Source organism: Hyperoodon ampullatus (assembly GCF_949752795.1).
Source record: "Hyperoodon ampullatus genome assembly, chromosome: 2".
Classification (NCBI taxonomy): Eukaryota; Metazoa; Chordata; class Mammalia; order Artiodactyla; family Ziphiidae; genus Hyperoodon; species Hyperoodon ampullatus.
Window position 1 is genome coordinate 173,988,641 of NC_136915.1, and position 25,660 is coordinate 174,014,300.

The 25,660-nt window shown below is 44.4% G+C and overlaps 1 protein-coding gene across 1 annotated transcript in view; it reads left to right on the forward strand.

The window, feature by feature from the left end:
- FAM78B (family with sequence similarity 78 member B) overlaps positions 1 to 15,387 on the forward strand; it is a gene marked incomplete at both ends in the record, with an annotated part of 87,892 nt that extends 72,505 nt beyond the window's left edge. Inside the window, one exon of the mRNA XM_079698404.1 lies at positions 14,865 to 15,387. Within this exon, the coding sequence (XP_079554530.1) occupies positions 14,865 to 15,387 (523 nt within the window). The remainder of the gene's footprint in view (positions 1 to 14,864) is intronic.
- Positions 15,388 to 25,660: the final 10,273 nt, after the last annotated feature.

The following is a 25,660-nucleotide window of genomic DNA, read 5'->3' on the forward strand; positions in this document are numbered from 1 at the left end:
AAGCTCCTGCTCTGGGCTCTCTGGAGGCGCAGTGAGGCCTGTCCTCGAGATGCCTGCAGTCTGGTGGGGAGACTGGCACTGTTGGGCAGCCCCTCTCAGGAGGCGACTTGGAGCTGCTAATTGAGGGTGAAAAGGAGCCAAGCATTGAGAGAGCTGGGGGAAGAGGGTTCTGGGCAAAGGGAACAACAAGTCCAAAGGCTCAGAGGTGGGAAGGAGTTTGTCTTGTCCCAGGATGAAAAAGGTCAGTGTTGGGGCTGTATAAGGAGCTAGGGGGAGGTGGTGGAGATGAGACTGGAGAACTGGCAGGGGCCAAATAATGCAGCGTGGATGTTCAGTGCAAGAGAAGCCGTCATCGGGGTTTTCAGAGAGGTGAGGCATGATCTGACGTACATTTCTTAAAAACCACATTCGTGGCTTGTGGGGGCAGGGCAAGCTTAGACATGGGGGTCTAGCAAGGAGGTCATTGCAGTGGCCTGGAGAAAGGAAAACTGATGAGGAGCAGGGTGGTGGGCATGCACATAGAGCGAAAAGACAAATTCTGGCGTCTGACCCACCAGGATTTCTGGCCGGACACCTCAGGCTGGCTGTGAGCTCCTTGAGGCCAAGCACAGACCCTCACGTGCCCAGCAGAGTGCCCACGCCTGGCCAGCTCTGTAAGGGACACAGCCCGGGTCCTCATTCCTGCCCTGCAGGCACGCATGAGGATGCTCCGTGGATAAGGCTACCGAGGCCCACAGCTCTCTCTGTGGGGAAAGGCGCTTTGCTCCAAGAAGCTCAGAATTGGAGTCAGAGGCAAACCTTACTCAGACATGACCCAGAAAACTGGCCGCTGATCCAAGACCTCAGGGCTGTCAACTAGGACGAAGCAGCAGAGGTCTCTGAGAACCCAGCCAGGACAGGGCTTCGAGACAGTAACTGACCTCTAACTGGTGAAGAGTATATACATATATTTTTAAAATTTATTTATTTTTTTATTTTTGGCTCCATTGGGTCTTTGTTGCTGCACACGGGCTTTCTCTAGTTGCGACGAGCAGGGGCTACTCTTCGATGGGGTGCGCGGGCTTCTCATCGCGGTGGCTTGTCTTGTTGCGGAGCACGGGCTCTAGGCGCGCGGGGTTCAGTAGTTGTGGCTCACGGGCTCTAGAGCACAGGCTCAGTAGTTGTGGGGCTTAGTTGCTCTGCGGCATGTGGGATCTTCCCAGATCAGGGCTCGAACCCATATCCCCTGCACTGGCAGGCGGATTCTTAACCACTGCGCCACCAGGGAAGCCCAAGAGTAAATACATATTGAGAAGATGTCTCCAGTGGTAGAGAAACGCAGTCTAAACCGAACATGAGGGTGGCTGACAAAAGAAACCTTTCGGTTAAACATGGAGTCTCGCCCAACACTGATGACTCTTTAAAAACACTGGGAATTGTCTTTCCTGCTGTGGGGAAAAACAAAATGCCTCCCTGTGTGCCAGAAAGACAAGGATGTGGTCAGGAAGGAAGGGCGCGGAGGCAGAGGTGGGAGGGTGGTATTTACAGGCTTCTCGGAGTCTGACATAAACAGTGCAGAATGAGGGAAAGCCTAATTTTAAAACTTACTCTGTAATCATGGTGCAGACCATCTGAGAATCGGGATGTGTGCCAGTGCTGGGGCTGGGATTGGTGCCTGAGTGGGCTGGGAGGCTACCCAGGGGCCATGGGCTTCGTGACTCCCTGGGTGATACAGGGTATTGGCTTCCCGCCAGCCCCACCTCCGCCCGCTCCCAGCCCTGAGCTCTGCTGCTTCCAAAGGGTCTTCTCTGCACCCTCTCCCCCTCGACCTCCCTGCCCACCATGGACTGCTGTCTCCAGAGCCTCCTGTACAGGGGTTTGGGGGGGAGGAAAGATGCTGGGCACTGCCTCTGCCGAGTCAGAAGTGTTGCTGAGCAGGAGGCTTCCCAGGACATAGGCACATGACTCTTCTCAGCACTGGATGGAGAAGAAAAGCTGAATTCTCAGAAAGCGTAGTGTTCTCTTTAACTAAACCTTCCACGTTCCTGACTGGTAACTCTATTGGTTTGAGCCATGACATAAAGAAACAAGGTAGGGGGGCCTCTTTTCCACCCTCTAAGTGCAGTAAAGTTGACACAGCGGCCAGTCTTCTTTAGGAGCAGACGCACTGAGGCGGTTAGACCACAGGCTCTCAGAACAGCGCCTGGCATGTGACCAGGACTGATACCCAGCTACAGAACTGCCTCTGCTCTGCCTACACTAACCCCATAGTTGCTGGATTTGGGACAGGACGAGGGCCCGAGAAGGAACCTGGGTAACCAGGGAGGACGGTCTTGGGGAGGGGGAGTCTCTCTAGCCATTGTTCCAAAACTGTTTTAATATCTTAACAACAGATATGGTGAGAGCAGTGTGTGCCAGCTAATATCATCCATGACTGTTATTATTTTTCAGAGCCTTTGGAGCCCTAATTTAGTACAAGGGAGTCACTTTAGGGAACACGTGTGATTTAGAATAAGATCTTGTGTTCGCAACTCACTTCTGCCCAGCACTAGCTGTGTCACCTTGAGCAGGTTCCTTATTGTGTAATGGAACTGGAATGATGCCCATGTCATGCGATCCATGTAAGAAGTAGGTGCAATGCTGTTTCCAAGAGTAAATGTTAATACTAAACAGATGTGAATAAAACTCACATACTCAATGAAAATTCAGGGTTGGAACTGTCCATGGTTCCAGAGCTGTAGATATAGATCTCTCACCTGTTACCCATCCCTAATATTTGTAGGGTCCAGGGGAAGAATGAAGGCCCACGTACCATATTTTAAAATATTAGTATTGATTTTAAGCCGAACTAACAAAATGCTAAATGTATAATTCAGACTAACAGAACACTAAGTTCTATCCTCTGACCTTGACAGATGTGTCTTTATAACAACCTGAAAGCCAGGTTCAGGTTTAGCATTCTTGGATTCCAAAAGTTCTGTGCCAGATGCAGCAGCGTAGGAATAACCAACCTTCAGCCCCTGGTTCCATTTCTCTTCCTTCCCCTTGCTCTATACCATATTGAGATATGGACCATCACACATATGCATGTGAACATTTAACATGTGTATGTCCAAACTCCATGCATACCCCCAACAAACAGCCTTGGGGCCAGGGGTGTACACACAGGTGGAGTTGTCCCCTTAGGAAAACAGACTGGGAAAACAAAAGGCTGTGTAGACCCTGAAAGCAAGTTTGGGGCCATCTGAGCTGGATCCCAGTTACCTGCAGGGTGGTCTAGAAGGAGGGGCACAGGTTCTAGGTGGGCATGCCCTCTTAGTCCCACAAACTCCTTGCCCAATGTGTGAGGGCATAGCCAGAAGATACTAGAGTGGGTACCTTTAAAGTGTTGGGCCAGGCAGGGACTTCCCTTACCTAGGCCTACGGGCAGTACCATCCTGGATGGCCTCCCCTGGGAGCTCTACAGGCTTGAAACCATCAGTCCTCTCCATGTGTGGTTCCCCTGACTCCCATTCCAGTCTCCATCAGGAGACAGTAGTCTCAGCAGTGTCCCTGCACACTGCCCACTCCCTGCCTTCAAGAATGCTGCTGCTGGCCCCCCATCCCCTTGATGACCACAGGGCTTTGGCAAGAGCAAAGCAAGGCTCCTTCAGAGAGGTGCTCTGGCCCTCATGGACACTGGGAGAACTGGCTGGGTCTGGGTGGAGACCCGGACCTCAACCCAGGGACCACTTATTTGAATGAAATACTTCACATGCACTTGTTTGATTGAGATTTGTCTCTTTCTTCTAAAAATGGAATGCAGAAAGCACGTAGGTTGCAATAATCGATGTTTTCATTATTAGCTCCATTGGCGAGTCCAGTAATTGTGAGCTTTGGGTCAATGGCTGATTGTCTGAAAGGAAAACACTGTGTTTATCACAGTGAGGAGAAGGGTGGTTGGAGAAGGAGGGGAATGAGATGATAAGAACTAATATTGACCAGGTGTTTACAGTTTACAAAGCAGTTGCTCACAGATCATCACTTCATTTGATCCTGGTAATAGCCCTGAGATTAAGGAGGCGGGGTTATTTTTCTTCCCATTTCACACATGAGCAGCCTGAGGCTGATTTGCTGAAGTCAGCCAGCTGTCACCTTGGGACTGACATCCAAGACTCCTGAGGGCAGTCTTGGTTGCTTCCTCCATTCACCACATCAAAGACTTCAAGGAAAGAGAGATGAAATTTAGAACTCAAAGGAGCTCTTCCCACAGTGTGATGCAGTAGAAAAGGCAGAGTTTGGGGCCAGGGAGGCTTGCCTTTACACCCTGGCACCGCCCCTTACCATCTATATGGCTTTGCCTAGTCCACTTTTCCTCATGGATGAACAGCATATCATAATCCCTGCCTCATAGAGTTACTATTAAGTGCTTGCACGTGGAAGAGTTCAGTGGCTGTTCATTTCCTTTTTCTCTAACACTGCCCCGTCTCTGTTCCTTACTGATACCTAACCTTCAGTGTAACGTACTTTGTGCCACACTGTGTTAAGTACTTCCCTTCATTATGTCATTTAATTCTCACACCAAGTACATCAAGTAAGTCCTGTTCCTATGTCTATTTGATAAATAGGGAAAACTGGTATAGAAATGGCAAGTAACTTGTCTGGTAAGTGGTAGCTACTAAGTGATAGCACTAGGTTTACAAGCCTAGACAGTCTGGCTCCAGAAATCCTGCCTTCAGCTTCTTTGCTTGATCAGCTCTCTACTTTATCTTTCTTGTCCCCTTCATTGCCCAACTTCTTGAAGGAACTCCCTGGGCTCTCCATTTTTTCTTGTGTTTATTCATTCCCTCCATAACCCCTTACAGGATGGCCTCCACCAGCATATCTTTACTGCTGTCTTGATAGTAAATCTAATGGCTTTTTCTTAACCCCATTCTCTTCCATTTGTGTGGCTGTTGACAGTGATGACTCCCTGAAATTCTCTTGACTTTGGAAACAAGTTCTGCCCCCCCTTCACTGGCTATTCTGCTTTTCAGATTCCTCTTTGTCTTCTGGCCATCTAACAAGCCCCCTAAGATCTCTGTTTCGTCCCCAGAGATCTCACCCATCCTCATCACATCAACCAATTCTCCCCATGCAGATAGCTGCCAAATTTACATTTCTAGCCCTGATTTTCTCCTAAGCTCTAGACCCAACTTTGCAACTTCCTAAAAGCAGCAGCATCCCAACTGAAAATAGTCTCCTCCTATCTTTCACTTCAGATCAATCCAATGCTTATTTATTTAACAAATAATGTTGAACTCCTGTGTGTCAGGCACTGTTGTCGGTACTGTAGATATAGCAGTGAATAAATTGTCAGTACTGGAGATATGGCAGTGAATAAAACATAGGAAATCCCTGCCTTCTTTAGGGTTATATTTAGGGAGTGAGATGAGGAGAGATAGACCATTAGCTAAGTAAATTATGTAAATATTAGCGCTATAAAGAAAAATGAATCAGGGATGGTGAGGGCTGGCGCAGGAAGTTGCCAGTTTGAATATGACTGTCAGGAAATATTGCACTGAGAACATGATACTTGAGCCAGGAATGATGGAGGCAAGGGAGCAAGCCTTTCAGATAATTATAATATAATCTGGGACCTGTAAAGATCTGGATATATCCATGGGAGCACAGAAGAGAAGGCTTCCTGGAGGAGGTGATGCATGCAATGATTCTCAAATGTCAAGTAGTTAAACACAGTGAGACTTTAGGAGAGGAAAGAGCAGCGCAGGCAGATGGCACAGCGTGAGCAAAAGGGCAGAGGTGAGAAACAGCATGGTATGTGGAGACAGGGAGGCCAGACTGCAGAGGGCCCCATATGTCCTATCAAGGAACTTGAATTTTATCCTGTAGGTGATGCCAGTGATGTCCAGGTAAAGGAGACTTTGAAGGGTTTTAGGTAGAGAAAAGACATAATCAGATCTGCATATTTGTACATGAGTGCAGCCTAAAAGACGAATTGGAGGGGGATCAGGATTGGATGCAGAGAGACCAGTTATGGACCATTACAGCAGACCAGGTAAGAGATGCTGAAGACCTGGATTAAACAAGGGCAGTGAGAGTTGAATGGAGAAAGGGAGATAAATTCAAGCATCACTTATGGGGCAAATTCACAAGATGCAGTAACAACAGCTTTGGCAGTCTAGGAGAAGGCAGAGGAAGAGCCAAAGATGACCCTCACTTCTGTCCTGGAAGACAGGGTGAGCAGTGGGCCAATGCTTGCCGCAGAGACGGGGGAAAGGCCCAAGTTTACGGTGGATGTGGTGAGTCTGGTTTGGGCTATGTGGAATTTGAAGTGATTTTGGCATCCCATTCAAAGTAGTCCTAATGGTCATAGAGTGATTCCAATGGTGCTGTTATTCTTGGAACTTATCAGGAACTATTTGAAAACTATTATGAAAGCCAATTTATCAGCTACATAAACCAGTCATACATTTTACAGGCAAAACTCTTTTTGCAAAAATAAAAAATAAAAAAGCCACGACCTTGGAATACACATTAATAGCTATTTTTCATAAAAGAAATAAAAATGATATGATACTTTTCAAAAAGAAACCTACTCCCTGTTCACTAGGCTTAAGTCCCTATTCACTCCGCTTAAGTCATAATGAATTTTGGCTGCTTCCAAAATCAAACCCTCCATTAATCATGTAGTCCTGGGCCCCCTGGGGCTATGGAAAAGAACATGCCTCAGACCTGAGGGATTTCCAATAGAGCAGTAGCCAAAGTCACAACAATGGATGGAATGAGTGTGTAGCCTCCCAAGATCACCATGCCCATTAACTACACTCACCAAGTGCCTTTGTTTTTTTTTGGTTTTGTTTTTGTTTTACATCTTTATTGGAGTATAATTGCTTTACAATGTTGTGTTAGTTTCTGTTGTATAACAAAGTGAATCAGCTATATGTAGATTTTTAATCACAGTTTCAATTTCAGTGCTTGTGATTGGTCTGTTCATATTTTCTGTTCCTTCCTGGTTCAGTCTTGGAAGGTTGTACTTTTCTAAGAATTTCTCCATTTCTTCCAGGTTGTCCATTTTATTGACATGTAGTTGCTTGTAGTAGTCTCTCATTATCCTTTGTATTTCTGGTGCCTTTGTTTTGATGTGATGATTAAGAAGTCTATTTTATTTCTCTCTTCCAGAGAAGCCTCCAAGATAAGGGTAGCTTCCTTCTTTCTCTTTCAAGACAGGCACAAGAGTGCAACTTTATTGTATTATCTCTGTTTTCAGAAAATCTGGGACCAAACTAAGCTTTGTGATTTTCCCACAAAACTGACCTCTAGACCCGGACCCGAGTCACTGCTCACATAGCTCTGGATAGGAAAATGGAGGAAAAACATGAATGTAAAGACTCTATAGACAAAGTAATTGAATAGAATGCCAAGCTAGCCAGTCCTGAAAAGGTCAGTGTTATAGCAAGCCAAACTCCCCAGGCAACATGCCACAGATGGCCCGGTGTTTAGGACAGGAGGGCAAGTACAATTTTACACTATTGGGAATACTTGTCCTCCAGTCCCACAGAGGAAACCAAAGGCCAGCAGAGCCTGATCACTGTAAGTCAAATGAAGAACAGGGTTGAAGCAACACAGAAAATGAATGCCTGGTGACTGAGTAATTGTCACAACCCTTTGACTCGGGGCACAAAACTGCCTCCAGTGTGACCATTTCATCAACCCAGCAGACAGATTGGTTCTCACTTGACCTGACCGTGTATGATTATACCCCACTCAAACAACATTTATTTCCTTTTGTAGAGTAAGAAGTGGCTGCAGAATTATCTGGGAGCTACTCCTTGGCCCAGCTACAACTAACATGGGTAACAAAATGGTAACTGAAGTCTCCAACTTTATGCATCAAGTCAATTCCTCTTACTTAATTTCTGCCAAGCATTATACACTGCAGTTTTTCCCAGCGGTTATCAAGGGTATGGAGGCAAGAGAAAAGGTTCTTGCAGCTGTGGGCTCACCTCCTCTCCAGGCAATCCAGCCTGCCCCTCCCTTCAGGCTGGGGCTGCCTAGCATCAGGAGTACTGTGGGGGGCAGCAGGAGGCAGCAGTCAGTTTCTCCATGTCCCTGTGTGAAGGATTCTGAGACAGTTCAGTATTAACCTGGCAATACAAATCCCTTTTAGGCCATTGGTATAAAGTCCTTCAGGGAAAGTGGCACCCGCTGGCAGCAGCTTATGGCATTGGAACAAGCTTCTAAATATTGTGCCCCAGCATGAGCTGAAGCTGCCCTCTGCCTCTTTACGAGACTCTCCAAGACCAACACACAAGTAAGCAAAACTAGTGAGGGGTTAAGTAACCTACCCAAGATCATACAACTGCAGTATGGCTGACAGGGTTTTGGTGCTCTGGCCGGGTGTCAGGCCTCTGAAGGAGGAGAGCTGATTCCAGACTCCACAGATACCTCCCAGCTCCACATAATATCAAATGACAAAAGCTCTCCCAGAGATCTCATGCTCAATGCTAAGACTCAGCTCCACTTGACAACCAGCAAGCTACAGTGCTGGACACCCTGTGCCAAACAACTAGCAAGACAAGATCACAACCCCACCCATTAGCAGAGAGGCTGCCTGAAATAATAATAAGTCCACAGACACCCCAAAACACACCACCAGACGTGGACCTGTCCACCAGAAAGACAACATCCAGCCTCATCCACCAGAACACAGGCACCAGTCCCCTCCACCAGGAAGCCTACACAACCCACTGAACCAACCTTAGCCACTGGGGGCAGACACCAAAAACAATGGGAACTACAAACCTGCAGCCTGTGAAAAGGAGATCCCAAACACAGTGAGTTAACCACAATGGGAAAACAGAGAAATATGTAGCAGATGAAGGAGCAAGGTAAAAACCCATCAGACCAAACAAATGAAGAGGAAATAGGCAGTCTACCTGAAAAAGAATTCAGAGTAATGATAGTAAAGATGGTCCAAAATCTTGAAAAGAGAATGGAGAAAATACAAGAAACATTTAACAAGGACCTAGAAGAACTAAAGAGCAAACAAACAATGATTAACAACACAATAAATGAAATTACAAATTCTCTAGAAGGAATCAATAGCAGAATAACTGAGGCAGAAGAATGGATAAGTGACCTGGAAGATAAAATAGTGGAAATAACTACCACAGAGCAGAATAGAGAAAAAAGAACAAAAAGAACTGAGGACAGTCTCAGACACCTCTGGGACAACATTAAACACACCAACATTCGAATTATAGGAATTCCAGGAGAAGAAGAGAAAAAGAAAGGATCTGAGAAAATATTTGAAGAGATTATAGTTGCAAACTTCCCTAACATGGGAAAATAAATAGTCAATCAAGTCTATGAAAGAAATAATAAGAGATCACTGAAGAAATCAAAGAGGAAATCAAAAATTACCTAGAAACAAATGACAAAACATGACGACCCAAAACCTATGGGATTCAGCAAAAGCCGTTCTAAGAGGGAAGTTTATAGCAATACAATCCTACCTTAAGAAACAAGAAACATCTCAAATAAACAACCTAACCTCACACCTAAAGCAATTAGAGAAAGAAGAATAAAAACACCCCAAAGTTAGCAGAAGGAAAGAAATCATAAAGCTCAGGTCAGAAATAAATGAAAAGGAAACAGTAGCAAAGATCAATAAAACTAAAAGCTGGTTCTTTGAGAAGATAAACAAATTAGCCAGACTCATCAAGAAAAGAAGAGAGAAGACTCAAATCAATAGAATTAGAAATGAAAAAGAAGAAGTAACAACTGACACTGCAGAAATACAAAGGATCGTGAGAGATTACTACAAACAACTATATGCCAATAAAATGGACAACCTGGAAGAAATGGACAAATTCTTAGAAAAGTACAACCTTCCAAGTCTGAACCAGGAAGAAACAGAAAATATGAACAGACCAATCACAAGCACTGAAATTGAAACTGTGATTAAAAATCTCCCAACAAAAGCCCAGGACCAGATGGCTTCACAGGTGAATTCTATCAGACATTTAGAGAACGGGCTTCCCTGGTGGCACAGTGGTTGAGAGTCCGCCTGCCGATGCAGGGGACATGGGTTCGTGCCCCGGTCTGGGAAGATCGCACGTGCCGCGGAGTGGCTGGGCCCGTGAGCCATGGCCGCTGAGCCTGCGCATCTGGAGCCTGTGCTCCACAACAGAAGAGGCCACAACAGTGAGAGGCCCACATACCGCCAAAAAAAAAAAAAAAAAAAAAATCATTTAGAGTAGAGCTAACACCCATCCTTCTCAAACTCTTCCAAAATATAGCAGAGGGAGGAACACTCCCAAACTCATTCTACAAGGCCACCATCACCTTGATACCAAAACTAGACAAAGATGTCACAAAAAAAGAAAACCACAGGCCAATATCACTGAAGAACATAGATGCAAGAATCCTCAACAAAATCACAGCAAACAGAATCCAACAGCACATTAAAAGGATCATACACCATGATCAACTGGGGTATATCCCAGGAATGCAAGGATTCTTCAATATATGCAATCAATCAATGCAATACACCATATTAACAAATAGAAGCATAAAAACCATATGATAATCTCAACAGATGCAGAAAAAGCTTTCAACAAAATTCAACACCCATTTATGAGAAAAACTCTCCAGAATGTGGGCATAGAGGAAACCTACCTCAACCTAATAAAGGCCATATATGACAAACCCACAGCCAATATCATTCTCAATGGTGAAAAACTGAAACCATTTCCTCTAAGATCAGGGAAAAGACAAGGGTGCCCACTCTCACCACTATTATTCAACAATGTTTTGGAAGTTTTAGCCACAGAAATCAGAGAAGAAAAAGAAATAAAATGAATCCAAATCAGAAAAGAAGAAGTAAAGCTGTCACTGTTTGCAGATGACATGATACTATACATAGAGAATCCTAAAGATGCTACCAGAAAGCTACTAGAGCTAATCAATGAATTTGGTAGAGTAGCAGGATACAAAATTAATGCACAGAAATCCCTTGCATTCCTATACACTAATGATGAAAAATCTGAAAGAAAAATTAAGAAAACACTCCCATTTACCATTGCAACAAAAAGAACAAAATACCTAGGAATAAACCTACCTAAGGAGACAAAAGACCTGTATGCAAAAAATTATAAGACACTGATGAGAGAAATTAAAGATGATACAAACAGATGGAGAGATATACTATGTTCCTGGACAGGAAGAATTAACATTGTGAAAATGACCCAAAGCAATCTACAGATTCAATGCAATCCCTATCAAATTACCAAGGGCATTTTTCACAGACCTAGAACAAAAAGTTTACAATTTGTATGGAAACAAAAAAGACCCCAAATAGCCAAAGCAATCTTGAGAAAGAAAAATGGAGCTGGAGGAATCAGGCTCCCTGACTTCAGACTACACTTCATAGCTACAGTAATCAAGACAGTATGGTACTGGCCCAGAAACAGAAATATAGATTAATTGAACAGGACAGGAATCCCAGAGACAAACCCATGCACATATGGTCACGTTATTTTCATAATGGAGGCAAGAATATTCAATGGAGGAAAGACAGCCTCTTCAATAAGTTGTGCTGGGAAAACTGGACAGCTACATGTAAAAGAATTAAATTAGAACACTTCCTAACATCATACATAAAAATAAACTCAAAATGGATTAAAGATTTAAAGGTAAGGCCAGACATTATAAAACTCTTAGAGGAAAACATAGGCAGAACACTATATGACATAAATCACAGCAAGATCCTTTTTGACCCACCTCCTAGAGAAATGGAAATAAAAACAAAATTAAACAAATGGGACCTAATGAAACTTAAAAGCTTTTGCATAGCAAAGGAAACCATAAACAAGATGAAAAGACAACCCTCAGAAAGAGAGAAAATATTTGCAAATGAAGCAACTGACAAGGGATTAATCTAAAAAATTTACAAGCAGCTCATGCAGCTCAATATCAAAAAAATAACTCAATCCAAAAATGAGCAGAAGACCTAAATAGACATTTCTCCAGAGAAGATATACAGATTACCAACAAACACATGAAAGGATGCTCAACATCACTAAGCATTAGAGAAATGCAAATCAAAACTTCGAGGTATCACCTCACACCAGTCAGAACGGCCATTATCAAAAAATACACAGGGGGCTTCCCTGGTGGTGCAGTGGTTGGGAACCCACCTGCCAATGCAGGGGACACGGGTTTGAGCCCTGGGCTGGGAAGATCCCACATGCCGCAGAGCAACTAAGCCCGTGTGCCACAACTACTGAGCCTGTGCTCTAGAGCCCATGAGTCACAGCTACTGAAGCCTGCATGCCTAGAGCGCATGCTCCACAACAAGAGAAGACACCGCAATTAGAAGCCCGCGCAGCACAACAAAGAGTAGCCCCCGCTCACCGCAACTAGAGAAAGCCCGAGCAGAGCAACAAAGACCCAGCACAGCCAAAAATAAATAAATAAATAAATAGATTTATTTTTTAAAAAATCTATAAACAATAAGTGCTGGAGAGGGTGTGGAGAGTAGGGAACCCTCTTGCACTGTTGGTGGGAATGTAAATTGATACAGCCACTATGGAGAACTGTATAGAGGTTCCTTAAAAAACTAAAAATAGAACTACCGTATGACCTAGCAATCCCACTACTGGGCATATACCCTGAGAAAGCCATAATTCAAAAAGAGTCATGTACCACAATCTTCATTGCAACTCTATTTACAGTAGCTAGGACGTGGAAGCAACCTAAATGTCCATCGACAGATGAATGGATAAAGAAGATGTGGCACATATACACAATGGAATATTACTGAGCCATAAAAAGAAATGAAATTTAGTTATTTGTAGTGAGGTGGATGGACCTAGAGTCTGACATACATAGTGAAGTAAGTCAGAAAGAGAAAAACAAATACCGTAGGCTAACACATATATATGGAATCTAAAAAATACGATCCCGATGAACCTAGCGGCAGGACAGGAATAAAGACGCAGACGTAGAGAATGGACTTGAGGACACGGAGAGGGGGAAGGGTAAGCTGGGACGAAGTGAGAGAGTGGCATGGACATATATACACTACCAAATGTAAAATAAAAAGCTAGTGGGAAGCAACCGCATAGCAGAGGGAGGTCAGCTCAGTGCATTGTGACCACCTAGAAGTACGGGATAAGGAGGGTGGGAGGGAGACGCAAGATGGAGGAGATATGGGGATGTATGTATATGTATAGCTGATTCACTTTGTTATAAAGCAGAAAGTAACATGCCATTGTAAAGCAATTATACTCCAATAAAGATGTTAAAAAAATAAATAATAAAATAAGCTACAAGGATATATTGTACAACACAGGGAATATGGCCAATATTTTATAATAACTAAGTGGAGTATAAGCTTTAAAAATTGTGAATCATTATATTACACACATGTAACATATTTTGTTCAACTATATTTCAATAAAAATATTTAAAAAGAAAAAAAATAAAGTCGTAGAATATTCTGTCACTTCCTAAGAGAAGAACTTCATTTCAAACAAGACTTCCACCTCTTAGCTGATGAGTGGAGCAGTCTCATTTCTTTCCTTAATTATTAAATTCTCATGCAACATTGCTTAGAGTCATTCTTGGTCCCAGGAAAGGATTTATGGAGGATGCATAGCCAGGTTCTGCTGACTAAACGTCTGCCCCTAGGAGGACCCAGTCCATCTTCCCATGGCAGCTCTGGGAGCTGCTAGCCCACTGGATAGCCTGAATGCCCTCCACTCTGGCTTCCTCCAGCATCATGTAAGGACACTTCAGAAGGCAGTGTAGCACGGTGGTCAAAAACATAGACTTTGGAGTCAGACAACTCCAAGCTCCACGTCTTACAATCTGTAGAACCCTTGGCATGTACCTTAACATCTTTAAGGCTCCACTCTCTCATGTGTAAATGGAAATAAAAATGTATTTATTTTGTGGGATATTTTGAGTGTTAACTGAGATGACATAATTAAAGTACTCAGCATGGTGGTCAGAATAGTGCAAGCATTCAGTAAGTATCAGCTATGACGATGATGATGAGTAGTCCATAGCACTGGGGGAGAAACATGGGCTAAGAGTAGGGCACATATCCTCCTCCTTCCCTCTCTTCAAGGTTGGGAGCAGCCAGGAGTAACAAAGTACCCAGAATAGCAAGTTTGCTAAACTAAGCAATTAGACTTCCAGGCTGGACTTAAAGTTGATGGGAAAACAGCATAGTAGAGACTATGTATGCCAGCCTATGGCACAACTTGCACATTGAGGTGTTTTCCCAAAGGTGACCATTATCTCCTGTGTTATCAGTTTCTATGTCTGTTTTCTAAATGCTGGATTGGCCAATGACTAGAATTAAACAACTTTCTTTGTTAAGTAGAAATTCTACTACTTTGATTTCCTAGGAAATCAGTATAACCTTTAACCTTACCTCCCTTTGCCTTCCTTTCCACCTGATACTTCCTTCCAAATATGTCAGATTTCAACCACCACCTTTTCTTAACAAACCTTAGAGATGCGCATACTTCCTGAAAAAGTGGTTTTTGCAATTGAATGCCTCTAGGTAGTTCATTACAATTGCACCATTCCAGCTAATTGATGCCTCTTTGTGGGTCTCATAAATGCTTCTTTGAGCTTTTTGCTTCCAGTTGGACCAGCTATGGCTTAATTTAACTTGTTCTGGTATTGCTTTTTTATTTTTGATTTGGTTTGATTTGTTCTCATTTAATCCCGAAACAGCACAGCATAGAACTTTTTGACCTGAATTCCCCTCTGAACTTCCCATTTTGCCCAAGTTGACTGTGATAGTAAGTGGTGGGCATCTCTCCAGCTTTTGAAAAATTCATTCAAGCCTCTTCTTTTCTTGTGCATCTCTTCTGCTTTGCCAGGTCAAGCTGGGAACTGCCTGACTTGAGGGAAGGGAGAGTAAAAGCCATCAGTGACTCAGATGGGGTGAGCTACCCTTGGTACGGGAACACCACAGAAACTGTGACCCTGGTTGGCCCCACCAACAAGATCTCCAGGTTCTCCGTCAGCATGAATGACAATTTCTACCCCAGTGTGACGTGGGCAGTGCCAGTGAGTGACAGCAATGTGCCACTGCTCACAAGGATCAAGAGGGACCAAAGTTTCACTACCTGGCTGGTGGCCATGAACACCACCACGAAAGAGAAGATCATTCTGCAGACTATCAAGTGGAGGATGAGGGTGGACATTGAGGTGGACCCTCTTCAGCTCTTGGGGCAACGGGCCCGGCTGGTGGGCAGGACTCAGCAGGAGCAGCCCCGGATCCTGAGCCGGATGGAACCTATCCCCCCCAACGCACTAGTGAAACCCAATGCCAACGATGCCCAGGTCCTCATGTGGAGGCCCAAGCGGGGGCCACCTCTGGTTGTGATCCCTCCTAAGTAGAAGCAGACTGGCCTGACTGTGTGTGGAGCACACGCCACTGAGACACACAGTGAGGTTGCCAGGGATGGCAGGAGCCAAACTGAGTTTCTGAGCCAAAGCAGACCTCGTGGTTTGCCAGCCTTTGCAGCCACTTGTGAAGAGTAGAGCTGCTCCTTGGGTGGTAGAACCATAATCCTTAGGAAAAATCCCTACCTTCTAGGAATAAAGAAATCACTGATTTGACAGACTTGCTGTGATTACCATGCAAGTAGCCATATTTTGGAGCTGACCAGGATGATTCTTTGAACTATTGACCATTTCTTTCCTGTGAGATGCAGGGGATGGAAACAAAGTTAAACAGTGCCTGTGGCAAATGCTGCTTCCCAACCAATTAGATGTGGGAGTGAAAACATCCACACCAGGTGTTTGTAAGACATACAGTTCCACTGCCCAACTGGAGGGTGCTGGGGAAAGGGGCGGAAGGAAAGTCAGGTGGTGAAGAGAATGGGCAATGGAAGGTGGAGGGAATAACTTGTTATTGCAAAATAATACCTGTGCATGTCTTAGTTAATCACCAGATCGTCAACACGCTCACTGGAATGAAAGAAACGCTAAGAAAACTGGAGACATGATATTGGTTCCATTCTGAGGGAGAGCCTCCTAGGAACTGTCTAAGTTGCTGACCGTAGTTCTAATTGATGGTGGCTCCCAATGGTTCCATCTACCCACCTCTTTCCAAAAACTGCTTATTTAACGTATCCTCAATCACAGTATTTGGATAGATAGTTCTGTATTCTGCAACAGCTGTGATATTTGGGGCCTTCACCATGTTTTTAGTGAAACCTGAATTGTGATTTTGTTTACAGCTGCTTATTGTCCCCATTACCAGCCCTAAATTTACAAAAAGATAATTGTTTATAAGCCATGAACCCATGTAGAGTTTCAAGAACATTTCTACAAGGAAGAATAGTATTTTTACTCTTACACGTTCACACATGCAAGCACACATGCCAGGATATATTTAGCATAATTACTAACAGATTTGCCAGCTGTACCTGCATGTGTGCTTATAGGCTTTATGCATACCCAGTACATATACTGTGTACTTATATATGTTTATTTTAGCTCAGTTTCACAGAAGCTCAACTCTAACTGCTTGAGCATTTGTGAGAAAGTGCTTCATAAGTCTTAACTTCAGACTCTTAATGAAAATCTGAGTTACTCACAGTAAGCAAACCTGTATTGCTGAGATCTTTAGTCAGGCTAATATAAACTTTTAAAAGTATCCAGTCTTTACCATATGGATCACCACAGAAAGAGCTTTTAAATCACTACAAAAAGAGTTTTTCCTTTTATTCTCCATAGTGCTAATTTTGATGATAGATAGATAGGTGATAGATAGATAGATCCTTGTTCAAACCCCCCCATGCAAAATAATTATAAAACTCTCATAATATCATCGTGGATTTTATGGGTGGATACTGCCAGTCTAATTTCAGAGATGAGAGAGTTACGATTCACCACAATTATTACAATTTCATGGTTGATTCCAGTGACCTGTCTTTTATCAGAGTTTGAAAATGGAGAAGGAAAAACAGGAGGACTTGTTTATTACTTTTATTAAAAATGCAATTTAGTCTAATTTTTTTCAGGTCACTTCAGGTCCCAGGAATTGTGCTTATTTACATGAGAGGGTTAACAGATCCACTCCAAATTATGTAGTGTTAATCTCACACCCCAACCACCAGCTACTCTCTTATAGATCAGTTATTGATGTCAAGCTGAGCTATTTATAACACCACGTTAATGACACATCGGTGACTCACAGAAGACCTGGAGACATTCCATTTAGAAATAATTCAGCTATTACATTTGGATTCCTCTGTCGCTTCCCATGTTATGCCTCCTTGTTTTATGGGAGAGGTAGTCCCAGAGAGCTCCATGGTTTAAATATAAAACTGCTTAATTTCCACGCTGATGTCAGAAACAGGACTCTCTCCCTGTGATTGAATTAGATGCTACCCTTATGGAATTCTGGAGTGTGGATACTTATCCTGGAATCCAATCCCTGTTGGCCCTACTTTAAGAAAACCTGATATTTAAAAATCTAAAATTGTAACAAACAGAAGGTTAATGAGGAAGTATTTTTTACATTGCAAAATACTACACAAGATTTCTGCCCATTAAAATAAGATGTTACTTACACAATTATGTTTACAGCATAACTTTTATTGTATTTATAAAGCAAGGTGCTACATACTTAGCCAGACTTGTTCCTACTGAAAACTCACACTTTTCAGAGTTTTAAAAGAAATGACCTCCCACAAGTTTTCTGGAAAATTATGTAACAACAAAAATGAGAAAAGTAGATGGGAAAGTGCTTATGAAAGTTAAAGGCACTGTGCAAATATACATTATGACTATTTTCAGTGATACTGTTGTGAACTCCATAGTTGGGTCTCTCAATTCTGAAATCAGCCTGGCAGAATGCTCTATTGCCCTGCAGCCTATTATTTTAAAGTTATAGTTGCTTTACAAGGAAATGATCCCTTTTCTTTCTATCATCCTTAGATCATTACCTTTCAGCTAATCAGGATATTGCCAAATGAAACTCTCCAACAAGAGAGAATACACCTTGAAATCTCTGTTGGGGTCACCCCCATCCTCCCATGAGGCCTTTCTTCCCCTGACAGTCCCTGGGTCTGACGCCAGATACCATCAGCTTAAAGGGGCTCCTGTGGTGCCTTGTTGGGTTTTAGTTGGGTGGTCTTAGTACTATATTTGGATTCTAAACACATATACACACAACAGTTGGCACAAGAGTTTTTAATTCCTGTGTGGAAAAGAGCATTTCATTAGGTCACAGATTCTTTAGTCACCTTTGAGGTTTTTTTATTCCATGATCTCAAGGAAATTGAGGTCGAGCTATATTAGCTCATCTATTCAGGGTCACATCATTCAAGGGGTCATAATTAGCAGCAGAGCCAGGAGAAGACCCTGGGTCTCCCATGTCTCATATCACAGCATGGTCACACTTACCTAAGACCCACAGTTTTCCCCTTGTCTCCAGCCAAAGCATTGTCACCAACCTTGAGCCATTCACCCTTTTAGCAGTAGAAACCATTGAATCCATCCTTTAAAGAATAGGGGGAAATCCTTGTCACAAGTATGTTCAAAAAATGAATGTTCCTGGTTTCCTTCTATCTATGCAAGCTGTTCTGAGATTGAACTCTTAATCTGGGCCCTTTGCAGCATCCTACATTCCCAGTTCATTGCTTTGGTCCACAGCACCCGGGAAGGTTGGAGGCGAGTTCCTTCTCTGCCTCCCCTTCCATGGGCCTTTTGGCAACTCCCTCTTTCCTGGTGCTAGGAATATTCCACAGGTCAAAATCATGTTCTCAGCAGTAGTACTGAGCAATAAAATAAAAGAACTACAATTTATGGAGTATTTTACAAAAGGCTTCCACATGCATTTTCTCATCCCCAGACAGTCTTAGGAGTGTAATATTGTTGTTGATATTGCTATTATTATCCCCTTTTTACAGACAATAAATTGAGATCCAAAGGAGTTAAGTGACTTATCCATAGGCACACAAATAGAAAGTGTCATGAGTTAGGATTCAAACTGAGCCACTTGGCTCCAAATCCCATGCTATTACACTCTACTGTGGTGCCTCCCGCGTTGTTCCCTGCCTAGAGAGCACAAAAGAGAACGAAGGAAAGGAGAAAGCAAGTCACTGTCACCCACACAGTCATGTAGTCCCTACCAGTCTACTAAGTGGACATATTAAAATAAGAGAAGTAACGTTGTTTTCTTATGCAGAAAACTGTGTAATCCCCAGGGAGATTTGCCCAGAAAAAAGCCTGTCGGGGGCTGCCGTGTGGGAGCTGGCTGTCACTCGGCATCTCTTACACAGTACTGGTAATTAGTGGAGTAGGAAATCTGCTTTCCAGGCCTGAGAATCCCTGAAACACCATGAGCACAAAAGGAGGAGGAAAGCACGCATCCCACAGCTGAGGTCCCAGCTGAGCAAGGCCCTGCCACCCGCCATCCCTCAGTGCGTCAGGAGCAGCATGTGGGGCAGAGGCATTGGAAACAATGGCTTTCCAAGCTCCGGTTGGCACCTTGAACGTTCTTGCTAGAACTGAGGGCACAATTAAACATTGCCAGAGCCAGCTCCCGACTGAGTTGCAAAGAAAGATGTAACACACACACACACACACACACACACACACAGACCCGCTACACTCACACATGCTTCAAGCTGAAAAGAAAATTAATTAAAACCCCAATGAACGCCTGAACTCTATAATTAAGCCTAAAAGATCCTTAGATAGAAAGGGAGTGGAGCGAGCAAGCTCAGTGCCCAGAGATATTTTTACCCCAGAGCCTTATTGCCATTAATTTCTTCTGAGATCTTGAGTACATCTGGTTCCAGTTTCCCTGGTAGGACATCTGCCTATGGAAGGCCTTCAGAAGAGTTGCCAGCTCAGTGGCCAGAGGACAGCCAAGGTTGTTTGGCCATCCTTAAACACTCTTGTAGGAATGCCTCTAGGGAGACGGAGTGCTGCTGCTCACCTTGGTCAGCCATGCTCCGTCCCATGACGGATCCCATCACTAACTCACCTCAGTCCTCCTAATAATTCTTTTGAGGTCTGCAGTGCTTTACAGTTTACAAAGGGTTTTTACTTTCCTTTGTGTGGAGTAAAAAACATCTCTATTCAAGATAAAAAATCTTAGTATTGGTCTAATCTTTCTCTTCTTATTGTTATTAATAACAATAACTCCCATTTGATTAGTATGTTGCAGTTTGCATAGCACAGACGCAAATATTTTGTCATTTGATTCTCAACAATCTTATAAGGTCTGCTTTATATCCCCACTTCACTGACGAGGGATTTGAAAGTCAAGTGACCTGTCCAAGGTCACACTAATATCAGTGGTGCTCTTAAGATTTGAATCAGTCTTCTGGCACCACACTTTTACTCCATTCTCACAGAGCATTTTCTCCCTAGTTAAATGCAGGCATCTTTCTCTGCCTGTCCAGCCACTGCTATTCCTCAGGCAGGGCTGACTGCCTAGCACAGGGAGTCTTTGCAGGGTCACCCTAATTGATCTCTGGATGTACTTTGTCCAGACAGAATAAGCTGTCCTGAAGAGTCTGTATTCAGCTGTCTCAGGGTCTGTGCCCTCAGGTGATTTCTCTCCTCTTCCACCTTGGAAGAGTACTCTGAGACAGGAGGCCAGAGCCCAAGACCTCAGCATGACTTGAATTTTCTAAACGCAGCTGATGAACTAGACCTTTAGCAAATCACGTAATTCATCTCAGCCTCCGTTTTCTCCTTTGTTAACTGAGCCACTAATACAGCCCAGCCAACATCATAGTCAGGAAGACACAGCAGGATGATGTCTGGAAACACTCCAAAATGTCTAAAGTGCTGCCTGATGTAAGGTTTTGTAACTTCAGTAGAATCATGCGGCCCAGGGTTAGTTGCAGGTCCTCAAGTGCCATTGAATTGGAAGCCCAAGACCATCTCAGGGAAACCCACTGCCCCTGCCAAGGGAGACATGGCCTTGGGGGAAGGTGGGGTTTTTGAGCTCCCCCTGCCCCCAGACACCTTGATGGAGAGAGCGGGACCCTGGCAGTCAAGAAAAGAAAGGAGACCACTGCATAGCTCTGTAGAAAGCAGCTCTGGACAGAATTTATAGCTGGAATTCCAAGAGTTCCTTTCCTTTTGGAAAGGAAAAGAGGTTGATCGGATTTAGGCCGGACTTGAAATCCCAGCACAATTTGCCTAGTTTAAGTCTCCTGGAGAAGCCAGCCAGGGACAGCTATGTTTTTCCTGTCACTGGCTCAGGCAAGAGATACAGAGGGAAAGATTATTAGTGTTATATGTATATATAATTTTATGTGGGTCACCACTGGCCTGTCTGTCCCTAGATGGTTTTTGACGCCCCACATCTTGGCTGGGATGCCACAGTTTGTAGGTAACATTACAGATTTGGTCACGTGGGTGCACATAAAAGGAGGAAATACTTTTTCCAATGCTGCCTCCACCCCTAAGCTGTCTCACCACCATAGAGGCATATTTGGCTGTGGCCCCTCTCTCTGCCAGCCTTGCCTGCTATAGCCCTATTCCACATGGCCCCGTCTGGACCAGCCACATAGCCTGCTTCAGGGCTACTTCCCAAGGCTCCCTGCCCCAAACCCCAATCTGTGCCTCCCTGCCAGGTGGGCCCCACCACAGACTTTCTGGGGAGAAAGGTAATTTTGCCCAGCTGGAGAGTGGTCCTGAAGAGAGCCTGCTATCTCTTCTCACCAAGACAAATGTGAAAACAGGCCTTTGGGAAGCAGGCCACGTGGCCTTGCAAAGGAGGCTCTTCTCTGCCTCCGGGCTCCTGTTTGTCCTTCACTAACCCAGAAAACATGGCCTGACCCTTAAAACAGCTGAATGCTGGGTCAGAAATGCCCGGGAGAAGGGAATATAGACATTCAAATTGCAGCAGTGAGGGGAGAAGGCCAAGACACAGCGGCGGCAGCCCAGCTGCACTCAAACCGACCTGGAGACCGTGAGGGGTCTGAGAGTGGTACACACGAAGCATTTGAATGGAGAGATGGCTGAGTTTGGGGCTGATCTCAGGCTGGCTGAGACCCAGCATCACTAGCAGCAGGGAGGAGACAGGAGGGAGGATGGAATGCTTTGCTTCAGGCCAGACCCGGGGCTAGCGTGAGCCAACCAAGGTGCCTGGGCTGGAAAATCTAAGAAGGTGCTCACTCCTGTTTGCAAGCTCTGATTCTGTATCTGCTGAGAGGGAGCCCCCTTCAGTGTCTGCCCTCGGCACCTGGCTTGCCTCACCCCAGCCCCAGCCCTGCTTCGTGCCATCTTCTAGGCACTGTTCTCTTCGCAAGAAGAGCAGATATGGGAGGGTGTTGTGAGACCCCCCAGATACTCACTCTTACAAGTATTTGTAGGGGGGTGTCTACTATGTTCCAGGCTAAACAGAGTCTTCAGGTAGACAATGATCACAGGAAACTTTGCAAGCCACTCATTTTCCCCTTTGGAGTCACACATCACAAAAGGAACCCCAGAATCTTGGCAAGTGCTCCCTTAGTCGGCCTGTCTGGCCCAAGAGCTCAGTGAGGATGGCTAAGGTGACAAGGCAGCATTCTGTCAAGCTCTTTGAGCTCTTCCAAAGCAACGCACTGGGGAAAACCTACAGCCACATCAGTACATACACGGCTCTGGTGATGAAGGGAACAGCTGGTTCTCTTTCCATCTGCTCTCATCCCATCACCCCCACCCTTCAAACCAATTAGAATATACCACACAGACGTGATCCAATGAAACGTTAATCGGAAAAATAACAGGAAAGATAATACATGCACTTCAGGCTAAGAACTATTTCAATAAACTGGGCTTTGAAAGCAAGACAGCCAATTAGATTATTTCCCACTTCATTCCCTCACGTACCAGAAACTATAGAAAGCTATTACTTCTAATTAATTAGGAAAGAAAGAAGGACACTGCGTATGCATAGCAGATGAACAGGGACTGAGGAGCTACCCCACTTACCTCTTCATGCACAGTGCACATGCATGCATGTGTATACACACACACACACACACACACACACACACATATCAGGGACTGAAGACTCATCTACTATCTCACCTGGAGAATTTCATGGGTCTTCTGAAACAGCAAGAAAACACCTGCTCCTAAGAGCCACTCACAAAATCAAAAAAGAGAAATGCCTTCTTTGGGCTGTTTATCAGAAAGGAAATGTGGCATTTCTTATGAGAGAATAAGCAACTCTAAACTCACTTGGATTCCAAACTTTCTGCAGCCGAAACAGTCTTGTTTTTTCCTCTTCAGTAAAGAAGGAAGCATCTCCCAAGCCTATTTCAAATGCTCAGGAGGGTCTAGTGGGCCAGGACATCTGAGACCCCTGAGGCCTGATTTTTGAATTGACTTTATTCTGCAGGTCACCTGCACTTTTCCATCTGTGAAATGGGAAGAAGACCTGTCCTCAGTGCTACAGTCACCCCTTTAAAGGTTTTAGGCTTGTGGGAGCACACGGACATAGAGCTCTGATCTTCTTGTGCCTTGCCTTGGGGAAAACTGATAGGCAGAACTCAACCATGCAGTTCAAATATTTTTTGTACAAAACTTGTGCTAACCCAAAGGCATCCTTATTGTGTAATTAATATAATATGAATAATATGATAATGAATATAATAGTCATGTAAAGCAGTCATCATGATGATACGACTTCTGCACACAGGCAGTGTGGTCCATCGGCAACAGAGAGGCTCCGAGGTTGTCTCAAAGCCTCTGCACACCTGTACCCACTTGGCACTCTACTCTCCCCCATCACCCACCATGTCTGTCACTCTGTGCCATGCGTGACATCAAGCGCTGGCAGAGCCTAGCACAATCAGTGCCTCTGACCAATCGCTCACTGCAGGAAGAGGAACTGGCATTCATTGACACTAGAGCATGGTAGCTATTCCAGAGCACAAGGTGTAGGGAGGGACAGTTTCTAGAATGGCTTCTAGGCTACGAACTCCCCACTTGCATGTATACTGGGGTTGTCTGCAAACTTCAAACAATTGGAACAAGTTTATTTGACCATCTTTATAAGAACTTGGAATTTGCCTTCTTTCTGAAATGGAAACCATGCATAAAATTTGAAAATGCAACAGTGTTCATTTAGAATCATAAGAACTAGTTATGCCATTATAGCAGTACATCCCTGTAAGCAAACCCAGCATGTCAATAATCCAATGAAACAAAGCATACAAAAATGATCAGGGGGGCTTCCCTGGTGGCGCAGTGGTTGAGAGTCCGCCTGCCGATGCAGCGGATACGGGTTCGTGCCCCGGTCTGGGAAGATCCCACATGCTGTGGAGTGGCTGGGCCCGTGAGCCATGGCTGCTGAGCCTGCGCTTCCGGAGCCTGTGCTCCGCAACGGGAGAGGCCACAACAGTGAGAGGCCCGCGTACAGCAAAAAAAAAAAAAAAAAAAAAAAAAAAAAAAAAACAAAAATGATCAGGGAAGAAAGAGGAAGATGTCCAATGCTTGGATTTACCTCAGAGCAACTCCTTTCATACGTTCAAAAATACCCTTTTTATTTTAAAAATTCAGTTCACCACTTCTTCTTTAGGACCACCACTATTACATGAAGCAATATATACAAGTACCCCAAAAAATAGTGGCAAAATTTTTTCTTTTTTTAAAGAAAAACTGATTGACAACTTCAAGTTGAATAATACAGGCATATTCAAAAAGTTTTAGCACAGTTGAAATATGTGCCCATGCACAGGTATACTGGGTGAGCCATAGGGTTCTGGTGAATCAGCGATTCTTGCAAATTACCTCGTGCCTTTGGATGCTGAGAACCAAAGCCATGGAGGGTCTGGAATTCCCACACATTTCTATAGATCCTTTTGTGCCTTGCTGATGGGTTACCCCTATAAACGATCTAGAATCCCTTAATATTATTTTAGTTTTTAAGCATTTTTTAAAGAACCACGTAAATGCTATAGACCATCTTGACAGAGCAATGTATATGTAAATAAGTACCCATAATTTTGCATAAAAATCTCAGGGTCGTTGTCCCCTTGCAATCTACTTATGGAGCCCAGATTATGAACATCTGCTTTTAAGGAATTACATTCTTTGGTCACTGCCTTAATGCCCATTTTATTTACATGTCTCCATGTCCACATACAGGTCACCTAGTAGGACAAGGCACACCCAGGAGCAGAACCACATGGCAGAGACTAAAGAGGACGAAATGAGCGATGGCTGGTGGCTCCAGAAGCTGAAGCCCTGGACAGCTGATTTCCCATTAAAATGGGTGCCATCCTACCTGTCTCCTCGCCATCCTCCCATCCCCTGATCCCATGACCTGTACCCCTCCCACCCCACCACGTGCCATGCAGCAGTCTCCATGGGCTAGCTGGCTGGCTGGCTGGCTCCTGGGGAGCTGTGTTAAAGTGAGAGTTGTGCCTGCTGTATCATTTTTTTTTTTTTTTTTTGGCGGTACGTGGGCCTCTCACTGTTGTGGTCTCTCCCGTTGTGGAGCACAGGCTCCGGACGCGCAGGCTCAGCGGCCATGGCTCACGGGCCCAGCTGCTCCGCGGCATGTGGGATCCTCCCAGACAGGGGCACGAACCCGTGTCCTCTGCATCGGCAGGCGGACTCTCAACCACTGCGCCACCAGGGAAGCCCATGCCTGCTGTATCTTTTTGTGTGGAAAGAGTAGGTCCATCCAGATCTCAAGTCC